The 22,174-nt window shown below is 37.2% G+C and overlaps 2 protein-coding genes across 12 annotated transcripts; one reads left to right on the forward strand and one right to left on the reverse strand.

Annotated features, from left to right (window-relative positions):
- Positions 1,169-10,170, reverse strand: LOC105161935 (inter alpha-trypsin inhibitor, heavy chain 4). Of its 3 annotated transcripts, none has more exons than XM_020693689.1 (13): positions 9,408-10,170; positions 8,275-8,454; positions 7,962-8,174; positions 7,786-7,875; positions 7,432-7,548; positions 6,456-6,725; positions 5,622-5,778; positions 4,747-4,824; positions 3,837-3,940; positions 3,239-3,409; positions 2,504-2,578; positions 2,040-2,147; positions 1,169-1,884 (listed from the first exon to the last, which is right to left on the reverse strand). In XM_020693689.1, the coding sequence occupies exons 1-13, from the start codon at positions 9,798-9,800 to the stop codon at positions 1,543-1,545; spliced, it is 2,298 nt and encodes a 765-aa protein (XP_020549348.1). In that variant the 5' UTR covers positions 9,801-10,170; the 3' UTR covers positions 1,169-1,542. The 3 variants fall into 3 exon arrangements, with proteins under 3 accessions (XP_020549348.1, XP_011078106.1, XP_020549349.1); XM_011079804.2 differs by having other exon boundaries at positions 3,837-3,937; positions 9,408-10,169; XM_020693690.1 differs by having other exon boundaries at positions 8,275-8,441; positions 9,408-9,531.
- Positions 11,797-18,334, forward strand: LOC105161936 (pentatricopeptide repeat-containing protein At1g71210). 9 transcript variants are annotated; one of them, XM_011079811.2, is made up of 6 exons: positions 11,797-14,733; positions 15,087-15,204; positions 16,254-16,335; positions 16,483-16,667; positions 17,719-17,929; positions 18,029-18,334. In XM_011079811.2, the coding sequence occupies exon 1, from the start codon at positions 11,999-12,001 to the stop codon at positions 14,654-14,656; it is 2,658 nt and encodes an 885-aa protein (XP_011078113.1). In that variant the 5' UTR covers positions 11,797-11,998; the 3' UTR covers positions 14,657-14,733; positions 15,087-15,204; positions 16,254-16,335; positions 16,483-16,667; positions 17,719-17,929; positions 18,029-18,334. The 9 variants fall into 9 exon arrangements, with proteins under 9 accessions (XP_011078113.1, XP_011078110.1, XP_011078114.1 ...); XM_011079808.2 differs by having other exon boundaries at positions 17,719-18,334; XM_011079812.2 differs by lacking the exon at positions 17,719-17,929.

Consider the following 22,174-nt stretch of genomic DNA (forward strand, 5'->3'; position numbering starts at 1 on the left):
TGTTGGTGGGAGTGTGGGTGGTGTTGGGGGGGGGGGGGGGGGGGGAACAGAAGCTGATGCTTGTAATTTTTGTATTTGATTATTATTTATTGTTTTTATTTCTCAATGTTTATGTGAAACTTCTTGTTGAGTAAACCTATATCAACAGTCAAATTCACTTATCTCTAATTAATTATGAGAGTAACTATCACGGAAAAAAAGGTAATTACACTTGGATCTTCTTTGAGAATGTAAAATAAAATTACACTTTGTCGTAAAAAAGTTTCAAATTTGTATTTACATCTCTAAAAATTCTCTATTTGCATTCAGGTTTTTTTTAAGGGCTATACAAAAAATGTTGCTATTAGCAAAAAATTTGATAATTTTTTAATTTTATTATTCGTTAGAATATGTGTATTTTTATACTTATAAGCTATGATGCACGGCGATACGTATATGGTAATATAAAAAATATAAAAAAATTTGGACACGATATGATTATGTATAATATAATATATATTTTATATATATATATTCTCAATTTTTTTATGAAATCAAAATATATAATCTGAAAAATATAAATAAAATATAAAATAAGTAGGTCTTACCTTGTACTTAAAAAGAACGTAATAAATTTTTTTAATAATTTAAATTAGTTAAATTATTGTGAATATATATCGATTTTTAATAATTTTATCCTAATACTTTTGGTTTAAGAAGAGCGAATTAATTCTTTTCATTTTTATAAAGTCTAAATTTTTTTTTCAAAGACAATCAAAATTTTTTAAAATTATAAAAAAAATTCAGAACGTGTCCAAAACGTATCGGACACGCTAACAACCATGTCTGTAGCGTGTTCGACGCTGTGTCCTCCCCCTCCCCTTTTTATCTAATTTTCGGACACTCCAATACTGTGTTCGTGTCCGACACGTGTCCAACACTACATCGAGCAATTTTTTGAAATGCCCGTGCATTATAGCTTATAAGCTATGCAGAGAGAGAAAATATATAATACATATAGAAAGGGAGGGAGGTCAACATTATTATATTTCTTTTCTTATAAGTACAAGATTATCATATGAAAATGTTAATGAATAAAATTAAAAATTTATATTTTTTTTTATGTCAGAAGATTCGAGCGTAAATGGTAAATTTTAGGGGACAATGATAATATTAAAACTTTTTTGAGAAAAAGTGCAATTTTCTAAAAGTGATAGATGTTATATGTACAGGTAGATATGTAATTTTTACAGAATACTTTCCTACCACGTAGTTAAAAAAATAGTGTCTTCATCTGATTTTCCAAAAATGGTACATGTTAATTGAATGACATTGTAAAGCAGTTCCAAGCTGCTTTCCAAATTCTCTATCCCCCTAAGTATGTATGTATATGGAAACTAAGCACTTTCTTCTTTACTTGTCCGAGAGCATGATGGTATATCTCAGAGTATATCTCAGAATTCACCTCATCTGCATACCACTCTGCATGCTCCCCACCACCGAAGGGCTGAAGACCATCCACAAGAATCTATCTCATCTTACACATGGTGTTATGTACTCTTCTCACCCTTCTTGTCCAGTGCAACTATCACAACAGCTATAGCACCCTAGGCACGCCAATGCGCCACACACCTGAGTCATTAGGTTTGCACATTCATTGTTCATCCTTGAGCACACGCCCATGCAGCACCAGCAGCATCTGTGGTTGCAGAGCCAGCTACAGCATCGAGAAGCTCCCTTTATGTAAGCGTCGCCAGCTTCAGGTGGTTTTGGGGCGCTGAATCCAGGGACGATGTTTTCTTCCGTGGCGGTTAAGTTGCCAAACCCGAGTCCGTTGTTGCGCAGCACTAGTATCTTTCGAGGCGTGGGTTCCTCTGTTTTGACGTCGTTGACTTTGCTGGAGGCCTGCAGTTGTGGTCAGTTAAGGGATCTGGGATGACTCGAGATGACCCGTAAAAAGGTTGCATTATCCAATTATTGGCCCAAGTGCTAATCAGGGTAAATCAAGAAACAAGATGACTCGGGTGTTATAGAGCTCAGTTTAAAGGTAAGAGACGTACCCTTCGACCAGCGGCTGGATCTGCAGTTATTTTCATTCTTTCTGTCTCGAGCAGAACCACATTTGTGTATTCAGAAATGATGGAGTATTCAATGCTCATGTTTGCTATCTGTCAATGAAAACACAAGTATTCAATGTCTAGTGTCTACAAGATGGCTAAACTCATAAGGCTAACCACTCTGGAACAAGAAGTTGTGCTTTGTCATTAAAGAGATCAAGCTGATGAAAGTTCTCAGGACTTTCTGGATACAAATAAATATTTTAGTACATGAAAATTAACAGTCAAAGAAAACATGCAATCTGGAGCAATTAGTTAAGCTGGGAAGTTAACCAGTTATTTATGAAATGTTTTTTATATTTTTCTCAGCTAGATGAAAACTGCATATCTAAAGCATCTCCATGATGCCTAATTTATGGACCTTGATCATTCAAAATGTCCACCTTTAGTACAGAAATAGGAAGTACCTTCTCCTTGAGCTCCTTTCTATCTGAATACCAGGCCTCAGCTGTAAGTAGTTCAATCTCTTGCTTAGCTAGCATCTGTGATAATTCAGATTATCAAAATAAGAAGATGTCATAAGATGAGAGACTAGAATTTTAGTCACATATCTACAATGAATTTTTTTCTCATGGAAATCATCATTAGAAGGGCAGTATCATACAAATCAATAAGTTTCACTCAAACAGAAAAGAATAGTTGATTGAATTGAGAAGTATATGTGTAAAACTGAGGAGAGAAATTGGATCACACAGGCAAAGATTCTTCAGTGAAAACTGAGTCAAATTTAGTAAGACCAAAACATTAAGGATGGGACACAGGCAGTGTGAAATTGTGGACCATGCAGGTCCACAGTCAAACAAGAATCATATAAACTTGCTCCAGTTAGAACAGTTTAAATGGTATGCCAAAAGAGAAACAAAAGCAGAACTCGTGAGAAAAAGAGTGCAGAATCAAGACCTTAGAATAGCAAGCAACAAACAGCTACCAGCATTTTGGTTGGCAAGGATTCTAGTCTTCTCTTTACAAGGAATCATTTCATAAATAATTAATGCAACACCTCATAAGCCAACAGGCTATGATTTCCTAGCAAGTACAGATAATCATGGCAATTGCACTTTGAGGACAAGAAAAATAGCATATAGAAACATCAGTTCCCATCCTTAACTGCAGCATCTCAGAATAAAGAAATGAACTCTCACCTTGCCAATAGGTATGTCCTTCGCCTCCTGCACACTCAGGTCTACTGAAAAATTGCTCATATCTGGAAGGAAACCTTTAACTTTGAGGGTCTCTGGAAAAGTGCCACGGTATCTGCCTGATACAACCAAGGGGCTTTCGGATGAGAGGTCAGGAATTTCAGAGGGAAACACCTGACATGAACATCAATTCCATGTTAACATATGTAGTCAAGTGAGAGAGCAAAATATTGACTGGACAGCAACCCACACAATTACTATTAAGGATAAGAAGTCATCGGAACATAAAGATTAGAGAAGTGTCTATGTGTCTGTGTTTATGTGTAGTAGTGAAACAGATCGGATTATTAGCAGACAGAGATTTCAGAAGTTTGATATGCTATACATTAAGCTTCAGCATCATTATACTGCAATCCATTCCAGAACTTTATTAAGGGCATGAGAGTAAGAATTTCATCAGTACTTCTTAGGGTGGCTAGTTGGTTAATCGCCTAAGCTAAAACTGTAAGGGACTCGCAGCAATGTTAAGTGCCAGGGAAATGGTAGATCACTTCCATGATAATAACATCGGAATTTGGAAAGGAAGAAAAGTTGCAAGTACCTCAAGCTCATCAATTTGATCAAGATTCTCAAAAGCAATATTGGCAAGAAAGATGGATGATGCTCTGGCAAATAGCGCTCCGAAACAAGCATCAATTGAATCTGCTAAATCACAGAAATAAATTAGAAAGAGTGCCTTAAAATGCTACTATACTAGTTCAGGATGGAAACTATATACAGAAATGCTAAAAGTGAAAGGGAACAATGAAAGAAGTCAAACAACACCAATTTACAGAGGGCAGTATTTAACATTCAACAAAGACGAGTGAATAGACAAAATTCTTGTTTGGATTTTCTATTACAGGTGTTGATGACAGACACCTAGTCCCACAGCTGTAGATGACCTATGAATTAGATCTAAAAACTCAGGATGCAAAAGTTGACAAAGTATGAGCAACCGTTGTAAAAACTTCTTCGAGTTAAGAGGGAATTACTAGATATGCTTTGTGATGGGCACGCAAACACATCCATGATAATATGCGGTAAACTAGCCATTTTACCAATTAACCCAAATTATTTATTTCTACAGCTGAACTAGCTGTTGTATTACTAAGTACAGAAATGTCAAAAAGTTAAACTAGATTTGTGAATTGTGAAAAATAACTCTATCATGGTAGACGCCTTTTCCTTCCCTAGAACAAACAGTTGTAGATGCCATTCAATGTTGTTGTACATCAATATTGACTATTGTAACTCTTGGACCAGTTCTACCTAACATGTCATATCGCAACTCTTAGATCAGTTCTACTTGTTTTCAACTTTCATCATAAAACAATTCTTTACTGCTATAAAGCCAGTTTTAGCAACCATTTGAAGAGGAGAAGAATTCAATGTTTTTTGCCGAATATAGCCCTGCGATATTACAAGAAGAAGGATCTTCAACATAAGCATGCCAAAGAAATAAAACTTACCCACATCTGTAGCAGCATCATAATGCCCTCGACCTAGTATTGAAAGCTTCCGGAGAAAATAATGATTACAGAACATACCTAACAAATTAAAATATCTTATTAACTACGTGGAAAGTAAAGAATTTTAAAGAGATAAAGAGTGAATGATTGAGGAACAAGCTCATAAGAGGGAGCAAATTCAAAGTATTAAAAATGGTGCACAATGCTCTAGGTATAAGATTACCTAGTAGCTAAAATTACTGATAAAAATCAAAATTAGCCCATCAAATATGACGCTATAAAGAATGTTTGGCACTCCAAGCTAACAAAGTAATTGTAACCATCTTGGAATTAGCAAAATGTGGTTTTCATGTGTGGACAACACTAAGTAGAATGCTCTATATTGACATCTTCAAACTTTCTGCTTTTGATAAACTTAGATTGCTCTTTTAACCATTAATGATGATTTAGGGTAGAATGAAGCTGAGGGGTGCTTATAGTAAAAATTGGAGATTATACTAAATGATAATGACCCGAGGGAGAAAATCAGCATAAGGAAGAAAATTGTTAAGCTGAAGGATATGCGCAAGGAAGCAGGTAAAGATGTATTGCAGTCGGGTGATTGATGTTTGCTACTTCTCATTTAAGAATTCTGTAAAGGGATGCTGGTGTCAAAAATTCCACAGAAACAAAGCTGGCGTTGCTTTTTATTTTGCCAATAAAATTCATAGTTGAACTTTTCTGAACAGCATTCCAGTTATTATTTCAAATATTAAATTTGTAGACTATCCACTAGTATAATTGATGCTTGTACACAGCAACCTCTTGCATAACATTTAATGATCTTCAGTGACATAAGAAACATTAAGAATACACCAGCAATATGAAAATCATACCTATGCCAAGTGTGTATATCCGTGGAAAAACATCTTTTCGGTCTGTAAATTGACTTTTCATAACATCACAAATATGTCTCTCATCTTTATCAGCTCCATCAGTAACCAGGAAAATGATTGGAATGGAGTTCCGACTATCAGAAAACATCTCAATGGCCTAACAAGAGAACACGATATTTTATTAAAATGCCCATAAAGTAATTTCCATGAATGTTTGTTGAAGGTTAATCAATCAAATTTCCATGTTCAACATCCGTCAATAAGCATGCATGGGTAGCATATGACTTTGACATAAACCATTCTAGAAGAGCTGCAGGAAAACAGTTATTTGTTTGCACAAGCACACCCCATGAGAAGCATATGAACCCCTGGTCATATTCAGATATAAGGAGAATGATTGCACAAAAATGTTCCCTTTCACATTACTCCCTTGCCTACCTGGAGCTACAGGTACCAAGATATGTTTTTCCTATTTAATTAACAACTGGTCTTTTACAACTCATGCTGTCCAAGAATGTAACTTCGAAGTATGTGCAAGTACTTGGGAAAATAAAAACCAGTGACTAGCATCTCATCAAACTTTCATACTGATTCAATGCATCAGTTACATATGAACGTGGGTCACTTTCATTTAGTGGGAGTTGGGAGTCACCATGTTGTTATACTTACAAAATGGGGGATCCATATTATTGGATCCAAGAACAGGCAGAATTAACCTCAAATTACAATAAAACAGAATTAGGTCCTAGTGCTTGCATGTTAGTGGGTGAAAAGACAAAAACAAGTAATAAATAGAAAGAAGGACTTGAAAAGTAATAGGACAATGAGAAAAACCTGATTTAGAGGAAGCAGGATATTTGTCCCACCACCAGCTAGAAAATTCAAACTAATCCACTGAGTGGCGTTTTCAACAGTTGTTGCAGTTGCTGGCTCCAGAGATGATGCAAATAGGTAAGTTTCACCGTTGAATGCAATTACATTAAACAAGTCTTCAGGGTCAAGCTTTGTGAGTGCAGCAAATAGGGCATTTTTGGTCTCTTCAAGCAGTTTACCCTTCATACTTCCACTTATATCAACAACAAAAACCACTTCCCTCTTGAAGAACTGTCCCAAATATCAAAATCAATCTTATTACTCCAAAAACGGAAATGAATTCTTGGTTAGTTAGAAATTGACCATCACAAGTAAATTTCCAAGAAGGATGAAAATACGAAGAATTCAAAGCCCATTCTTCCCAGTACAGATCTTTCTCAGAATTCCATGAAACTTGGACCAAAAGTAGGCCTGAACCCTTGTATTTGTATGGTAAATTTTCAAAGCGTAATAATAACTACAAGTTAGTATGAAAGGGAAACAAACTTTCTTTAATAAAACTGTGTAAAACATCTAAAATTTGAAGTATCTCAGAATTCCACGAAACTTGAACCAAAAGTAGGTCTAAAACCTTGCCTGTTCCTTGAATATTTTGATGCTCAGAAAAGCCCATGGCATGTTTTTATCTTATCCTAAAGATAAAATAGATTTTGGAGAACCTACACTGGGACAGACATCTGTAAAATGATGGCGTTTGGATCTCTTCTCGTTTCAAACATTTGATGAATTTGTGTGGTGCAAAACCAGATTCAGCATTTTCATCCAACATCATCTATTGTTGTGCATCCATTCAGCTACTAAAATGCTGATAACTTATTAGCACACACGACAACTTCATTGAAAATGTGTTTTCTTTCTTTGTCGCATATGTTGGGATCAGCTAGCCAAAATATTCAGAATTTACAATAAATTTGTAAGGGCTGGGTTTTGAATTTACCTTTCTACTCTGTTTGTTTCCTGGGAATAGATAGCAAGAGAACATCTCTCTACGATCAACATCGAGTAGCGGTGGAGAACTCAAAAGCACAGCACCAGATGTATCATTTGAAGACATCTGAAGAAATGCAAATCAGAAACATAAAGAAATTTCGCTGAGGCCAAATTCAGGAACGCGCTTCAAACGCAATGGTACTTATCTATAAAGTCAAAGTTTAAGATACTTAATATTCATCGCAAGCAAACATTTCTTCCTATTCTTCCTATCTCCGGAGAGTACAACACCATTTACTATCATCTTGGAATGGTAACAGACTCATAAGCTTATACAAAAAACATGTAGATGAAGTCTTACTGTGTATGCGAATGAAATGTCACTGCTTGACCATGAAAGAACATCAGAGTCATAAAAGAAAACTGATTTTCCTGCTTGTCGGTATCGCTCCTAAAATTTCCAAAAGATATTAATTGTTAGTAAACCGTTCTTACATGTCCGCAGCATAATCATCAGAACCTGATATATAATTTCACCTTCAAAAGATGACTCGTTGTTTTACTCAAAATCTCGGTTCCAGGACAAGAGTTGACAGTTAACTGTATCTTTTCATGTTTAGGAATCTTCTTCCCCGCCGGTGTTACATATTCTGGAAATTTAAATGGAACGTTCAAGGTAAACTGGCCACCGTGATACATTAACTTTTGAGACCATTTCAGCTTAACCAAAAGATTTGTCCCTCCATCAATCTGTAAAGGATACAAACATCTTATTGAAGATGTAGTTAAATTACATCACAACGTGCTCTGAAACATGAAGAGGATCAAATAAGTGCAATTTGAAACTTGCCTTTGGAACTGTAATAGTGAAAATATGGGGTTTTAAAAAGGGTCCCTCTTCAACCTTTGCTACCTTTCCTTTACCAGTCCGGGGTTTGGCTCCTGGAACAGTATCACTTTCATTGTCCATGGCCAGTTCGGTAGAATATGATTTCCGGGGTATCTCAACCTCGACACCTAGAATTGAACCCTGTTAGCCAAATAATATACCTCTTGAGAACAAAGAATAATTCACCCTTGTTATGCAAGGAAAGATGAAAAGATGTGGAAGCTACAAGATGATGAGAGCAATGCAAAAATTGCACAAAATTTTACATTAGTTTCAACAGCATCCAAATGAAAGAGCAACAGTTGTTGGGTTGGTAAGCATCAATACTTTCATAGAATTGATGAAGTATAATGTCACAGGTAAACAGCCTGTACTTTGGCATAAAAACTCCCTGCAACTTGGGCACAGACGACTGATATTTCTTAAACTCAAAGCGCCCTCTATGATCAATTTCATGTCACGAGCCATGCATTTTGGAATAAGTACGGATGTCCATATAAACTTGAATGAAACACAACTTATCCCCCACCCCATATAATGATAACTATTTCCTGAAAATATTGATGCAAAAAAGAATCAAGGGAAGAAAAAAAACATATTAAAAAAAGAAAACGTTTTGTTTGAGAACTTAAAGCCTTAATGAGATGATATCATCACGAAAAAATCCGATTCAACCTTTTCAGGTACAAATGCAAAAACGAGGGGTGAAAACTTCAGCTTGAGGAAAGAGATTCTCTTCTTGTGAATATAAATCATCAGGAAACAACGCAATTAATAACAATCTGGAAAAAAGAGCATATTTCGCTAAGTGAAACCAGTAACGTAATCAAATAAATAATTTATTTACAGAATATCTCGGTAAAGGTGACATAGGTAAAACGGATCTCCCAATTGTTCTTTTCGTCATCAGAAAAGCTACTTCTTTTCCAAATCATCGAGAAATAATTCTCCATTTTCACCTCCTTAACGTCCACAAAGAAATTCACTCGTAAAATAAAAATAAAATAACAAATTCATGATGGACAAGACGAACGCAAAAATATGCAAATTTTTCCAAATAAAAAGGAAATTGTATAACTTTGGCTTGACTCTACCTGTTCTCCCATAGGAACCGCGATTCGGCAATCACAGCTACGACTGCCCATGACGCAATGCACACGCCACGAGCCGTTTACAGTAATAAAAGCCGTGTCCATATAACATTCCACCTCCATCGAAATCCCATTCATCTGAAGCGGCATCAAGGCCGGGGGATCGCACTTCCCGTGCACGTAAGGCTGGTAGCTCGGCATATCCGGGTTGTCCACAATCGAGGGATTGGAGATCACGGCGTAAACCATGGGAGAAGTCGGAAGGAACGGATGCTCGCTGGACCTATCCATCTCCGTCGGAGGCTTCGGCGGCGCAACCGCCCTGTCCTTTCCGAAATATATCCTTTTGGAGAGGCGCAGCCCATCCTCCACCGCGGCCTGGAAATCCTCCGCCATAGACAAATGCGCTCGCTGACTGCTCTTCCTGTCTCGGAGTTGGTTTTCGAACTACGCGGCCGATGATTTAGGTTATTGTGTGAATTATAGACAGACTATTTGCAGAAAGAGTCGGCCGTTGGAACGATTCACCGCCTCTATGATCCAGTGCCACGGAAGTTCCAAGAACGGTGCAGCACTTTGGTAAGCGAGGAGGAACCGAGGAAGGCTCGAAGGAGAAAATTGGTACCAAGACTACAAATTGTGATAGGTAGAGGTAGAATGGCAATCGCCGATCGGAGGGCGGGAGAAAACTCCAACGGTAACTTTTCTTCGACTCTGCAAGAAACAAGGATGAACGTACACCTGCCAAACTTAAATGGGACCAATGGTCATTTGTCCGGTAAGCAGCTGTCCTTAGGACGAAATTGCACTTCTAGTCCCAAACAATAAAAATAATTATATTTTAACCTCACAATTTATGAAATTAGCATATTTTATCTTATAAGCTTAAAAATTGTACATTTTTTTTATCTCATGAAATAAAATATGCTTAACTTTTTATTGTATAAAATTAAATATATTAAACCCGTAAACTATGGGTTCAAAAGTATAACACCATCTAACTATATTCATATTTTTTTTTTCATTACTTTGTAATTAATTCCAATTTCAAAATTAAAGATAGCAACAACACAACGTATCAACCTAATTATAATGTTACTTCAATCAATATTACATTACAAAAACAATATAACATCTTTTTTATGTGCTAGTACATTGATACATTTTTCCTACATTGGTTGATTAAAAATACTAAAAAAATTAAAAGAAAATCAAGAACGTATCTAAAAAACTCAAATGGATTACGACATCTCCTTCCAACGTCTCATTTAATTTCACCATAAACAGTTCAAAATAAGTAAAATTAATGCCCCAACCAAACACTTGTGTAAGAAATTAACTTTTTCCTCACTTCTGTCATCTTTTCTTTTATTTTGTGCAAGAAATTCACAATCTTCTTCATTTCGGATAACTCTTTCTCTATTTTGTCCAACCGGCAAATGAACGTTTCTCACACCCACTTGCAATATTATCACAACCATAAAACCTTCTTCTTGGATTGGAGTTCGTCCATAACATTCTCGCATATGCTTTTTTACCACAACAATACATGAGAGTTGATTTTATAGAAGTCGAATCTTTTATTGGCTATATTTTTAGACTGGAAGCTCACTTCTTGGCTCTTGGAGAGGCCAAATTGTGGGAGGAGCTCTAATATTACATTCTTTTTTTCCACTTTTTTTGTAGTTAATTATTTTTCCAAGATGCAGCATATAGGAGGCACATATCTCTTCTACGGCCATTTAAGGAATTCTGTCAATAATTTATCAGTGGAATTAAGAATGAGATAAATTATAATATTATGTTCTTAAGTGAGTTTTTTTGCATGATTAGAACTAAAATTGAACAGAATCTAACATATGGGATCAACAATAAAATATACCGTTATTTACAAGTCAAAATTCTTTAAATGGATCTAATAGTTGGACAATCTATTGCTGAGAAATTAAAAAAAATGACTACAGATTGAAAGAATTTTGGACATTTTTATTCAATATATATATATGATTAATTACACCTAAACTCCTTTAGAAATATGATATTATATTTCTTTCTGTAAGCAATTTTTAAATTACACCTGGTGTCACTACAAAAATTCTCTATATACAGTTGATCTCTTCCATTAGAATTTGGAAAAAAAATGCTGATTTCGACAAAAAAAAGAATTGGCTCATAGCAACAGGCTCAAACACCATTATCAGACAACTAGGGCCGCTATTCAGTTCTGCTACCCGTTGAAGATATTCGTTACACGAAGTTATTCGTTAGAAGATCATTAATTTTTGTAGATAATAATAAATATTTATAATTGTGATAAATATTTATTTAAATAAAATTAACTCAAAAAAAATAAAAAGAAAATATTAATTTTGGTTCAGCACAGGTTTGTATAGAGGTTTAGCAAATAGCAGTGCACCCACTTCATCTTTGCTAGCATTCCCCTATTCTTCTTCCTCCGCCGGCGTGGAGCCCTACCCTTCGCTACTCCGCCGGCCGTCGATCATTGGAATTCACCGTGAGATTACAATGGCCACGCGTCCACCATCGCAATAAGCTCTGGAAGTATTATCTGAAACAAATTTCAAACGAGAATAATGCTAACAGTCAGATATGCGAGGCAAACCCGGGCCTTCCTCTCCCCTCCTTCCATCGCCGCCAGTACCACCGGCGCGGTTCTCTTCTTCTCATCCTCCACGGTCCAGTCTATCCCTTTTCTCCCCTCCTATCCCTTCTTCCCTTCCTTCTCCTCTAGTCCTATAACTTCAAATGAATCCCAATCGGAGATACACAAAGACGATGTTGTCCACTACTTCCGAGAGTGGTTTATGTCTCGGAAGAAACCCCTCTTGGATAGTATCTTCGAAATCCTCCGCACTCAGGACGAGTCCTCTGCCGATTCAGCCATTTCCCGGCTCAATCTCCCCCTCTCCGAAACCCTAGTTCTGGATGTACTGAGTTATGAGAAAAAAGACGTGCTATCTTGCTTGAGGTTCTTCGATTGGGCAGGCAGGCAGCCGGGTTTTCACCATACTAGAGCTACATTCAATGCAATTTTTCGGATCCTATCAAAAGCGAAGCTGATGAGCTTAATGTTGGATTTTTTACAAAATTATATGAAACAGAGGTATGTCCATAAGGTCAGATATTACAATATCTTAGTCATTGGGTATGCTGTAGCTGGAAAATCCGAGACTGCACTCCAACTGTTCGGTAGAATGCGTTTCATGGGTGTGGACTTGGACGCCTTTTCATACCACGTCCTTATGAATTCGCTTGTGGAGCAGGGTTATTTTGATGTGGTAGAGACAGTGGCAAAGGAAATTAGAGCCAGGGGCTTTCAGGACGAGGTCACACATTCCATTATGATGAAGAGTTTCTGTAAGCAGAATCAGCTAGAGAGAGGTGCAGAATATTTGCGGGGTCTTGTGCAGGATGACACAGCACGATTGAGTGGAATTGCTGTTGGTACGTTAGTGGATGCCTTGTGTAAGGATAATCAATTTGAGAGAGCTGCCTTGTTAGTTGAGGAGTTTCGAAGAATGGGTTTGTCTTCAATGGAGCACGCTTATGGTGTGTGGATTAGGGACCTTGTCAAGGTTGGGAAGTTGGATGGTGCTTTAGAATTTTTGAAGGATAAGCAGGCGATTGAGGGGTATGTTCCTGATGTCTTCCGTTATAACATGTTAATATGCAGGCTTTTAAGGGAGAGTAGGATCGAGGAGGTCTATGATTTATTGGTGGACATGAAAGAAAGGGAGGTACTACCAAACGATGTTACTATGAATGCTATCTTGTGCTTTTTGTGCAAGGCTGGAAGGATGGATATTGCAATGGACTTATACGATTCAAGAGCGGAGTTTGGCCTCTCTGTTAATTGCATGCTTTATAATTATCTTATAAACACTCTCTTGGGGGATGTCAGTACTGATGAAGCTTATCGTCTGTTGAGGATATCAATAGAAGAGGGTTATTTTCCTGGTGAAAAGACCTTCTCTATTATTGCTGATGCTCTTTGCAGAGAAGGAAAGCTCGACAAGATGAAGGAGTTGGTGCTTTTTACGTTAGACCAGAATATCATGCCCAATACCTTGACATATGACAAGTTCATATCGGCTTTATGCCGGGCCGGTAGAGTTGAAGAAGGATACTTGGTACATGGGCTGCTCAACAGGTTCAATAAAGCAGCTCGTAAGGGTACTTACTCGAACATGATAAGTGGATTTAGTAAATCAAGTAGAGGGGATATTGCAGCTCGATTGCTCATTGAAATGCAAGACAAAGGTTATAGACCAAGTAGGAATTTGGTTAGAGACGTTATATGCTGTTTATGTAAAACAGATAATCCTGAGACTCAATTTTTCAGATTGCTTGAGATGCAGCTTGCTCGCCACCGGTCGTCTACCTCTGTAATTTACAACTTCTTCATTGATGGAGCTGGTCATGCTCTGAAGCCTGAACTGGCTACGCAAGTATATGAAATGATGAGAAGAAGTGGTATTGAACCAGACTTGAGGTCTGACATCCTGCTGTTGCGAAGTTATCTGAAAAGCAAAAAAATTTCTCTTGCTTTGCATTTGTTCCGTGATATTTCCATGAGAAGGTGTAAGAGGAAATTATGGCACACAATGATTGTTGGTCTTTGCAAAGCGAGGAAACATGAGTATGCATCACAGATATTGGATAATATGAAGGAAAACAAATTAAGACCAAGTATTGAATGTTACGAGGAACTTATAAAGTTGTATTGTGAGTTGGGGCAATATTACAAAGCTATAGATCTTGTTAATGATATGACTCAAATGGGTCGTCCTGTTTCTTCCTTCATCGGCAATGTATTTCTGTTGCATGCATTAAAAACTAGGAAAGTATACCATGCTTGGGCTTATTTAAGTCATGAGCAAAACCTAACACCTGCCTGTTGGATGTTGGGTCACGTTATTGGTGTTTTCTCGGGTTCTATTGAAGGGAACCATGATGACGAGGAGCTTGAAAAACTGATTCAGCAGTGCTTCCAACTAGATATTTACACTAACAATATGCTATTGAGAAGATTATGCAGGAGTCGGGTGGACCATGCTTGTAAATTTGTGTCCAGATTGCGGGAAAAAGGATTTGAGCCAAACAGATGGACATATGATATAATTGTCCATGGTTTAGCCAAAGATGGCCGGACTGCAGAGGCTAGAACATGGATGGAAGAGATGCTCCATAAAGGGTTTCACCTAACTGAAGTTACCAAAAAAATTATCTAACATGAAATGGAAAGTCACTGTGTTTAACGGGAGGGTTTCAAAATAATGGGTAGATGTAAAGCTTCCAAGAAAGCTTGGTGAGTTGTTCACATTTTTTTACTCATAGTACCAATTTTTGTCCTTTGTATCATATTCGCTTCTCGAGTGTATTTACTAGTATTGTATTCAATTGAAAGAAATACATAGAATAAAAACTTTTACTCCCCTAGGGGCTAGTTAGATCTGTGTTTGCTTCTTCATATCCTTAATGGTGCTCACTAAGACAACATTGCCAATTTGTTTGGCCAAGTTTCTCTTCACATTAAAGCTAGCTCGTTGCACTTATCTTTAAATTTTGTTATCATAAATGAGAAAATAATATACTTATGATTTTGCTGCATGGTATTCTTATGTTCTGTCTTTGGATTTGAAATCCATATGCTATCTTTAGGAGCTGGAATTGTGATATATATAAGCACAACTTTCAATATGTTTCACGAGAGACTTCGAGGTTCCAGCAAATTCTCTGTTTGGGAGCATGTGAAATTTGTTCTGACAATGTTTCCAAGGTATGCCTGAAAATTGGCAATTTTTTCACTTTGGATCTTATTTCTTCGACCTAGGTGATATGCCTCAATAATCCACTGTGCTTTTATTAATCTTCTTTTAACCATTTTGCCACTGCATAGTTTCCCGGGAATATCAGTTTAGTTCTTTCAAACAGTAATACATGTAGGATTATTAATTTCAGCTAGCTCAAGTGTCTCTTTGGCTATTTCTCTTTTTAACTGTTTACCCAGCAAGGAGCATAAGTCTGTCTTCTCGTGGTTTGTGGAATTACCTTGAGGAGAATTGGAAGGTTTTATATGTAATTTTGTGATAAGATTATCAAAATTTTCTCTGTAAAGCTTTAGCACATTTACAAAAGTATCAGATTTATCTTCTCAGCTGTCCATTGTGGATGTCTGTTTTACTGGGAACTTCGTTTTAATGTTCTTCAATTCTAGATGTATCCTAAGAAAATAGCACGCATTACTTGCTATCTCCTTAATATTAACTAATGGCTAATGCTGATAGTTCCATTTGTGACCTGGAGCATAATGGTTAAGCAGAAGTTTTCTTCATGAGATTTGCTTTTGGAAATGGCAAATTTTCTTTGTTATTATGTTCAATTTCATTAGCTCGTTGCTGCTTCTTGTAGTTATATTGTACTCCGTAACAGAATGCCTAGGTACAAGGGATCCTGTGATTTTCTATTCAAAATTTTTAGTAATGAGAAGGTTGTATCAATCTTGATAAATTCAACAGTGTGGAGGCTACTGTTAATTGTAGGCGGGGTGTAGATGCTGCAGTAATGCAGTTCTGCCTCCTGGAATTATGTGGAGATAGAATCAGGTGTGATTGTGAAACATTTCTATCTGCATAGATGCATCTGGGTACATCTTATCTTCCACGGAAGCAAGTCATGTAGGAATTCTTTAATTAGGGACAGGCACTCCCACAAATGCATATTTTGTACCTTTATATTGTTGAAACATGTTACATGTTTGGATGAGGTTTCTTATTCTGCCCCAGTAAATTTGACAATGAATTTGAGGAGACGTTTCTAATTCTGCAGGTTCATGGAGGAAATCAAATGTGGTTTATCTTTTCTATAGGGCATTACTGCATCGAATCCTGCCCCAAGTGAGGGCCAAAAGGTGTGTTTACTCTTGCAACACGCCACCTAGAGCTAATCACTTCATACTCATGAAACTTTTGGAATGCCTGAATATTTAGGTGTTTCTCAAGAGTTCTTGAAATTCTAAAGTGTGTCAATAATCTTAGTTCTAACTTTTCCTAAGTAGGGATTCAATGAAGTGTCTGCTGGATAAGTGAGCTAGAAAGACTAGAAGTCATGAAGAGGTACCTATGAAAATGAATCACCTAACATCCATCTTACTCCTGCCAGCATTTAACCAGTGCTGCGGCTTGTGGACGTGGCTTTTCCAGGGGAAAACGTGCAGACAACTTCACATGATCGATCTGTGAGGTAACCCCTTTTCTGAAACCTAATTAGAGGAAGCTGCTCTGGAATTTTTTCTGTGATGTCTGTGCTGGGTCATGTGGATTTTGTTATGCCCGAAGAAGGAAAAGGGTAAGCGATGCATAGAATTGGTCTAGAAACTCAAGAGCCAAGCTCTGTGGCTCCATTTATGGAATTATATTTTCTAGTAAGTATAAAGATAATGATTTGACAATTAAACTCATTGAGGACGTCATATTAGGATGCTTTCCTTGAATGTTGGAGAATGTGCCTACCTTCTAGTTTTAGGCTGGAGAAAACTTGATAACATAATAATGAATAAGGTCTTAATACGATTCCTTTTCAGCTTCCGTTGCTTGAAGAGAAGATCTAGTAGTGTCTCAAGCCACAAAGTAATGCTTTGGTTTCTGTCGAGCGTCACTAAAATTGAAGACTTAATGTTGTGCCTTTAATTTCTGGTCAAGAAGATGAAGTAGAAAGCGAAAAATTAAGGTAACAACTACAACATGGTTCAAATGTGGCTATAGTAAGAGCTTTATATAGGATTGGTAAAAGATTTTGGAGAATTTCGAGAATTGTATCTCAGTTCCCTAGGGACAATTTACCATGCATTGTGGTTTCAGCTTCTAATTGGCTTCAAGCAAGGTGAAATTGAAATGTATTTTCTGTGCATTAGCAGTAAAAGATACAGTGATAAGTCTCAGTCATATGAGATGTCTCATTGTGAACCCAGTATGAAATATGCAGCGCTAGGTTCTTATTATCTAAAAGTTCCCCTTGAAAATCTACAAAAGATGGAAAGAATAATTTTATTGTCAAAGAAAGTTTGCTACAAGGCTTGTTACCTAACGTAACAAGATCAATGCTGAATTATTTAAGGAAACTGTTAAACTATATGTTCCCAGAAAGGAATTGCAAGGGCGATAATGCGCACAAAAAAGTTCAGCAAGGGTAATACTTGACAGTTATACATGCATCATCCCCCTTTTGTCTTCTCCATTAGATGAAGCCTCTCACTTGCTGGCTCTGAGTAAGACTCTGTATTTTTTGTTGGCAGTTGGTGTTGTGGTTGTTGGTTGTTACTTTATCTTCTCTGAAAGATTCTGTTGCTCCTATTCCCGAGCTGGCCAATCACTTCCAAATAATAACAGATGATTCTCAAAATGGAACAACCAGTTCACGCAATGCATAAGCTTCAGAGTTTGAGATGAAGAGTGAACAAATGTTCTGCATTGCTGTTGAAGGAGATCAAAACTAGATCCTTCGCCGTCTCTGCTTCAACACAAATTACAGTTTTTCTTATGCTTTTGTTAACTGCGAGGGCTAATTGTTAAAGTATCATATCCTGGGTTTAATATCTGCTGCAGGTTGGCAACAAAGAAGCCAAGCAGTAGGGTGGTGCTCATAACGAAGATTCTCACCAGAAGCAGATGTCAACTACATACTTTGTAAGAAATTGTGAAGTTTGAAGTCTTGCACGGAGCCTATTATTAACAGTTCGAAAGACCAATATAATCAGTAAATTATTCCTGACTATAGAATTGTGTCTATTAATTGTTACTATGCGTTATATTCATTGGCTTGCTGAAAAAGTAGCTGACAGTTATTTATTTAGTTTACTTGTATGATAATTCAAACAAATTTCAGAAGAATATAAATGATGCATTCACTTTACTGAACATAATGTCATAGATGGTTGAAACTATGAACATATTTATGTGTGTGTGTATATATATATATATATATATATATATGTATTGAATTTACTATTAGTAAATGCACATGCGATACTTGACCAAATAAAAATAGTTATGACCAAAATATTAATATATATTAGTCAATTTGTTTTAAATTATGTATTTTGATTGATTTTAATACATTGCATCACGTAAAATGGAAAAAAAGAAAATCAAATATAAATATATCATCCCGATAAATACGCAATTGGAGATACATAAATCTAAATATATTTTGCAAAAATACAGATATAAACATTGTTAATAAAATTATACACATTTTTCTTTTGCCTGTATTAAAAGAAGAATTAAATATATTAAGTATTATAATAATACAAATTTGACTTGTTCGCATACTTGCATCCACGGACATTCACACATAACTTTTGATAACGATGATCTTAATGCAATATTTGTGTTAAAGAAAAAAAATGTTAACACAAATATATTTTCAAAAGAGTAATATGTTCTTTTTTGGTAATGTTGATTATATAACGCTGGGGATATGAGGATTATTATGTTGATGCATTGAGGGAGAAAGTGAGAGAGGGAGAGGGAGATGGAGACGTGTGAATTTATGGGCACAAAATGAGCCAAGTCGGCTTGTGAGCCTCACGAGCAAACTTGACAAGAGCTCGGCCTGAGCTCCTTTACAAGTTGATCTCAAGCCCAAAAATTTGTGCTCAATTCACGAGTTTCTTTTTTTTTTGTAAGTACTTATATATTTTTATATATATAACTATATAATTAATATTATATCGACTTCATATTCAAAATATGTCATATATTAAAATTATATTTGATCAATCATATTTTAATTTTACATAAGTGTCTGCCCGAAAAGGGTTGGAGTGCTTGTGTGGAAGATAGGCTTTTGTACCTATGTGGAAGACAACGCTTTTGATGAGAGGGATGTCTTCCTCGTGAAATTCTTACAAGCAAACATATGTTGACACATTGAAGGGGGTAAAATAAATCTCTAAAATTATTAGAACAAAAATATTCCTTGAGGGAAACATATATGCAAAGATTTATTCGCTGAGGTGGATGTCTGCTTAGTGGTAAGGCTTATTCCGTGAAGGATACCTGCTCGGGAGTAGGGTTTATTTTGTCAGAGGGATGCCCTCTTGGTGACTTTTTTTTTTTTTTTTTTTTTAAGGGAGATGCTTGCTTTTGGACAGGGATTATTCTTGGAAGGCATCCGAGCGGATTAGATCGTCGTCCTCTTGTTCCTTGAATTTTCACAAAGGATAACATTCTTGTACTCCTAAACCTCCTTTTTTTTTTCTCCGCAACTTTCCTTCTTGGCGGCTTGGGCATCCTCCATGTTAACATACTTGGTTGTGCGAGCCAAGAGAGCATCGAACTTTGAAACAGGGTTCTTGGCCAAGGACTTGAAGAAGTCCCCGTCCAAGAGCCCTTGAGAGAAGGCGTTGGCCTTCACCTCTTGTGTGGCGGAGGGTACCTACAAGGCCGCAGTGTTGAACCTTTGCATGTACTCTCTTAACGGCTCATTGTTCCTTTAGCGTATGACAAAGAGACTGAGCTCCATCTTTCGAAACTTCCAGCTGCTAACGAATTGGTGCAGGAAAAGAGATTTGAACTCCTAGAAGCTTCCTACCGCTCTAGGTGGCAACTGGTTAAACCATTGTTGAGCGCACTTGGCGAAGGTAGTGACGGGAACTCGACACTTGATCTCGTTCGTATATCGGTACAACAAGATTGCGTTCTCAAAACGTGAAAGGTGTTCTTGGGGGTCAGTCGACCCATCATACTCATGGCAGGGGTGCGGCAATTTGCAGGGAGCTCGTCCACCATCACAGCATCTGTGAAGGGGACGCTCTGCTGTTCTTCACTGAGGACTCCTGTTATATGGTGCTGGACATCTTGGAGGAGCGCTTGACCATGGTAGGCGGGGCCCCTATCACAATGATGCCTTCTCCTGGGTCACTTCCTTCCATTCCTTCTTAAAGGGTATCTGCTTCCAGCAGGGGTTGAACGGGCAGGGATGGCTCTACTCCCGCACGGCCGCTGCAACCACTTATTGGATCGCCACCAACAAGGTTGGGGGAAAGTTCGTCTGATGTAGTTTCAGAGGAGGTGCTTCACCATGGAGGATCAGCCAACGACTCCGTCACTCAAGGAGACAACATCGAAGCTAGGAAGGCTGGGGTGGACCCTCCAACTGGTGCTAGAGAGGCCCCTGCAACAACTTGCAGAGACTGATTGTTGTTGGGTACCTCCGCAGTCTTTTGCTTATTAGTTGGATTGTTGGGGGTCTCTATGGTATCTCACGCCTTTAACTCAATTCTCACAGACACGCTAATAATGCGTTAAAAAAATGCATGAATTCAATGGATATGGACTATGCTCAAAGCTTAGGCCGAAGCATATGTAAATTCTAAATGGAGGGATCTGCAAAAAAGGTGTTAATACTGCAACGTTCAAGTTAGTATCGAATTTAGGAGAAAATAATCGTAAAAATTAAAATATAATGAGAAATCATGATAGAACAAGCAATTTCGTTAGAGAAATCGTGCAAAGAGTGCAATTTAAATGATAAAGCAAGAAAGGAGAGTGGTTTTTCAGATTCGAGAGGGAATCCTCGTAGAGGGAGTGAAGGTGTCCCTGTTGGTGGACTGAAGAAGGAGTCCCTATTGGAGGACTGAAGAAGAAGTCCCTATTGGAGGACTGAAGAAGGCATCCCTGTTAGAGAACTGAAGAAGATGTCCCTGTTGAGGAGTGCTGAAATGAGAAATTAAAATAAAAATAAGAATTTTGTGAGTAAAATATGGCAAAAGCACGATTTGAGAGTTGCAGCGAAATAGCAAGATAATTTCCAACTTCTTGAAGGTCCATCTATTAGGGGACTCTGTTTGTGAGTCGCATTTCCAAAAAAAAAAAAGGTAAAAATTTGCGGATAAGACACGAATCTTATCTCTTTCTTGACTTGAGCAACACGTTTTTAGTTGGAGGATGACCCTTTTACATGAGGACTCCTACTTCTGCAAAGATTCCTTTTAGGTCAAGAAGTCCAACGTCTTGGGGGCGATTCTCTTTTGTTGTACTGAGCTTGTAAGGTGGGTTTGAGGTCTGGTAGGCTGTGTACCAGGCCTCCTTCTTGGTCCGAAATGGGCTTCCCTCTTGGGCTGAGCCTGGTATATTGGGCTCCCCTTTTGGACTGAGCTTGGTAATTTTTCAGTAGTGTGGGTCTCCTAGAATGTTACGGACCTCTCTTTCCTTTCTTATTTTTGAGTCGTTTGGATCTTTTTAAACGAACTTATTTTTATGCACATCAGGTGTAAAATGCAAGAAATATCAAATTTAACACGAGAAATATGATATTGAAAGTGTATGAGAAGAATTGACTTGATACGGAAAAAACTGAATCAAAATTTGGCACTAATGCAAATTGATGTAGGACAACTATGTTAAATGCGATAGTGGAAAACAAAAATTTGTTTCAATTATATCATACAAGGTGATGTGTGATGCCAATGCAGAGGTATATAAAAAACTACTAGACAAAAACAAATTGACAACCCAAAACGTTCTCAGAGAAACAAATCTTTCAAGAACAAATTACATATAAAATCTTAACGAAAATTAATTTTTACGTAAAAGTAAAAAGTGGTGATTTACGATATGTGAATATGAGATAAACTAATACGATGTATAATATTAGTTACTAACATTCATTAAATCGACCATAAAGCAAAAATATCCCAAAAGAGGACAGGTATGATGTCAAAGAAGACAAGGCCAAGAAACAGTAAG

This window comes from Sesamum indicum, linkage group LG5 (genome assembly GCF_000512975.1).
Source record: "Sesamum indicum cultivar Zhongzhi No. 13 linkage group LG5, S_indicum_v1.0, whole genome shotgun sequence".
Classification (NCBI taxonomy): Eukaryota; Viridiplantae; Streptophyta; class Magnoliopsida; order Lamiales; family Pedaliaceae; genus Sesamum; species Sesamum indicum.

Coding starts and splice junctions, on each gene's coding strand:
- LOC105161935 (XM_020693689.1), bottom strand. CDS start 9,800: ATGGCGGAGGATTTCCAGGCCGCGGTGGAGGATGGGCTGCGCCTCTCC. Junction 7,876..7,961: donor CAACGAGTCATCTTTTGAAG/GTGAAATTATAT, acceptor TGGAAATTTTAG/GAGCGATACCGACAAGCAGG. Junction 6,726..7,431: donor GAAACAAACAGAGTAGAAAG/GTAAATTCAAAA, acceptor TATTTGGGACAG/TTCTTCAAGAGGGAAGTGGT.
- LOC105161936 (XM_011079808.2), top strand. CDS start 11,999: ATGCTAACAGTCAGATATGCGAGGCAAACCCGGGCCTTCCTCTCCCCT.